The 1865-nt window shown below is 56.5% G+C and overlaps 1 protein-coding gene across 1 annotated transcript; it reads left to right on the forward strand.

The window, feature by feature from the left end:
- The first annotated feature begins 331 nt into the window (after positions 1–331).
- Positions 332–1568, forward strand: LOC112616557 (UPF0472 protein C16orf72). The gene has a single exon (XM_025373535.1). The coding sequence runs from the start codon at positions 402–404 to the stop codon at positions 1221–1223; it is 822 nt and encodes a 273-aa protein (XP_025229320.1). The 5' UTR covers positions 332–401; the 3' UTR covers positions 1224–1568.
- The last annotated feature ends 297 nt before the right edge of the window (positions 1569–1865 follow it).

A 1865-nucleotide genomic window follows, 5' to 3' on the forward strand; every position in this document is an offset into this window, starting at 1 on the left:
GAGGCGGCAGCGGCTGGGAGGCCGCAGCGCCATGGGGGGGCCGTAGGAGCGGACCGCGGGGCCGGAAGGGGACATCGCGGCGGCGCCGGCGGCTGTGGGGTTATCTCCGCGGCCGCGAAGGCAGCGTCCGCGCCGTTGCCGGTGGCTGAGCCGGCGGGCGGGGCGGGGCGTGCACCAGGGCCGCGGGCGACTCGCGCTGTAGCAGTTGGCCTCAGGGCCCCGCCGCCCGCGCGCCGGCCCGCCCGCCCGCCCGCAGGGCGGCGCACGCGAAGGAGGCGGCGGCCGCTGAAGGAGGCGGGGAGCTCGGAGCAGGAGGTGAGGAGGTGGAGGACCAAGAGTAGGCGGCAGCGGCGGCGGCGGAGCAGGAGGCGGTGGTGGAGGTGCGCGGCCTGAAGAGGAGGATGGAGGAGCAGCAGCAGGAGGGCGAGGCCGAGGTCGCGGAGCATTGGTTTTCCAAGTGGGAGCGCCAGTGCCTGGCTGAGGCCGAGCAGGAGGAGCAGCTGCCCCCCGAGCTGCAGGAGGAGGCGGCTGCAGAGTTGGCGGGGCTCAAGAGCGAGAAGCAGAAGCTGTGGCACCTCTTCCAGATCTCGGCCACCGCCGTTGCTCAGCTTTACAAGGATTCTGGGTGCCAACAGCAAGGACTTTCCATGTGGGACCCCTTCCAGAATGCGGCCATGGCCGTGACCAGCCTCTACAAAGAGAGCGGGGATGCCCACCAACGAAGTTTTCACTTGGGGGTCCAGGTTGGCCACCAGCGTCGCATCAAAGATGTGCTGGAGTGGGTGAAAAAGGGCCGGAGCACCATTCGTCGTGAAGACTTGATTAGCTTCCTGTGTGGCAAAGTGCCCCCCGCTCCTCCTCCACCTCGCACTCCTAGGACACCCCCGAAGCCACCCACTGGGGCCCCCAGCCAGGCTGTGGCAACTGAGTCCAGCTCATCGGTGGACGTCGACCTGCAGCCCTTCCAGGAGGCGACCGCCCTGCATGGCCTCAGTGGCGCTATGGCCGGCATCAGCATGCGATCAGGCGACTCGCCTCAAGACAGCGGTGTCGCCAGCAGTGGGCGCCGAAAAAGTAGCTTCTTGGAGGACGACTTGAATCCCTTCGGCTCAGAGGAACTGGCCCTCCATCTGGACAGTGGGGGGATCCGCAAGCGCACCTCGGCCCAATGCGGTGATGGCACCACAGACTCACCAATCCAAAAGCGCAACCGAATGGTCTAAACTGCCTCATTGGTTGCCTGCTGCCATATTGCTTGAGAGTGAACTCAACCTTCGACACGCTTGTCTAAAGGTTACTGGAGACCGTTTTTCTTCCCTTCTCTAAGTTAAACAAAGATTTCTAACAATTTTGCCATGAAGAAACTTTAAAAGTATTCCAGAAGAGGCTTCATATGACTCTGACTTTCCAAAAAATATAATCCTATCAGAGAACAAATATGTAGTAGTTAGCAGGATCATTTAAAGCAAACTTATCTGGTCAAGGCAGGAGTCTGATTTATCTTGTTCACAGTTATATTCCTCAGCACCTAGCACAATTCCAGGTGCTCAATAAATGTTCATTGAATGAATAAATGTGACCTTATTTATTCTTAAAGGGAAGTCATAGCAGGTGTTTACTTAGTTATAGAATACTTTTTTCGTTGGTAACTGTTGACTTTAATGGTCTTTGCCAATTCAATTGCATTGTATCAAAATGTAAATGAAATCTGGAGTCTTCCATTTTTACCTCACTATACCATGCACCTAATTTCTAGAAAGAAACTGCAAGTAATACATATTAGGCTGTGATTTTTTAATTTTGAAAAATTGTTGATTTTGGTGATTATGTGATGCTGCAAAGAGGTGCTGTGGTGGTTACGCAGA

The sequence above is a fragment of the Theropithecus gelada genome, chromosome X (assembly GCF_003255815.1).
Source record: "Theropithecus gelada isolate Dixy chromosome X, Tgel_1.0, whole genome shotgun sequence".
In the NCBI taxonomy this organism is placed as follows: Eukaryota; Metazoa; Chordata; class Mammalia; order Primates; family Cercopithecidae; genus Theropithecus; species Theropithecus gelada.

Excerpts from the sequence above, each read along its gene's own strand:
- LOC112616557 (XM_025373535.1), top strand. The coding sequence starts at position 402 with ATGGAGGAGCAGCAGCAGGAGGGCGAGGCCGAGGTCGCGGAGCATTGG.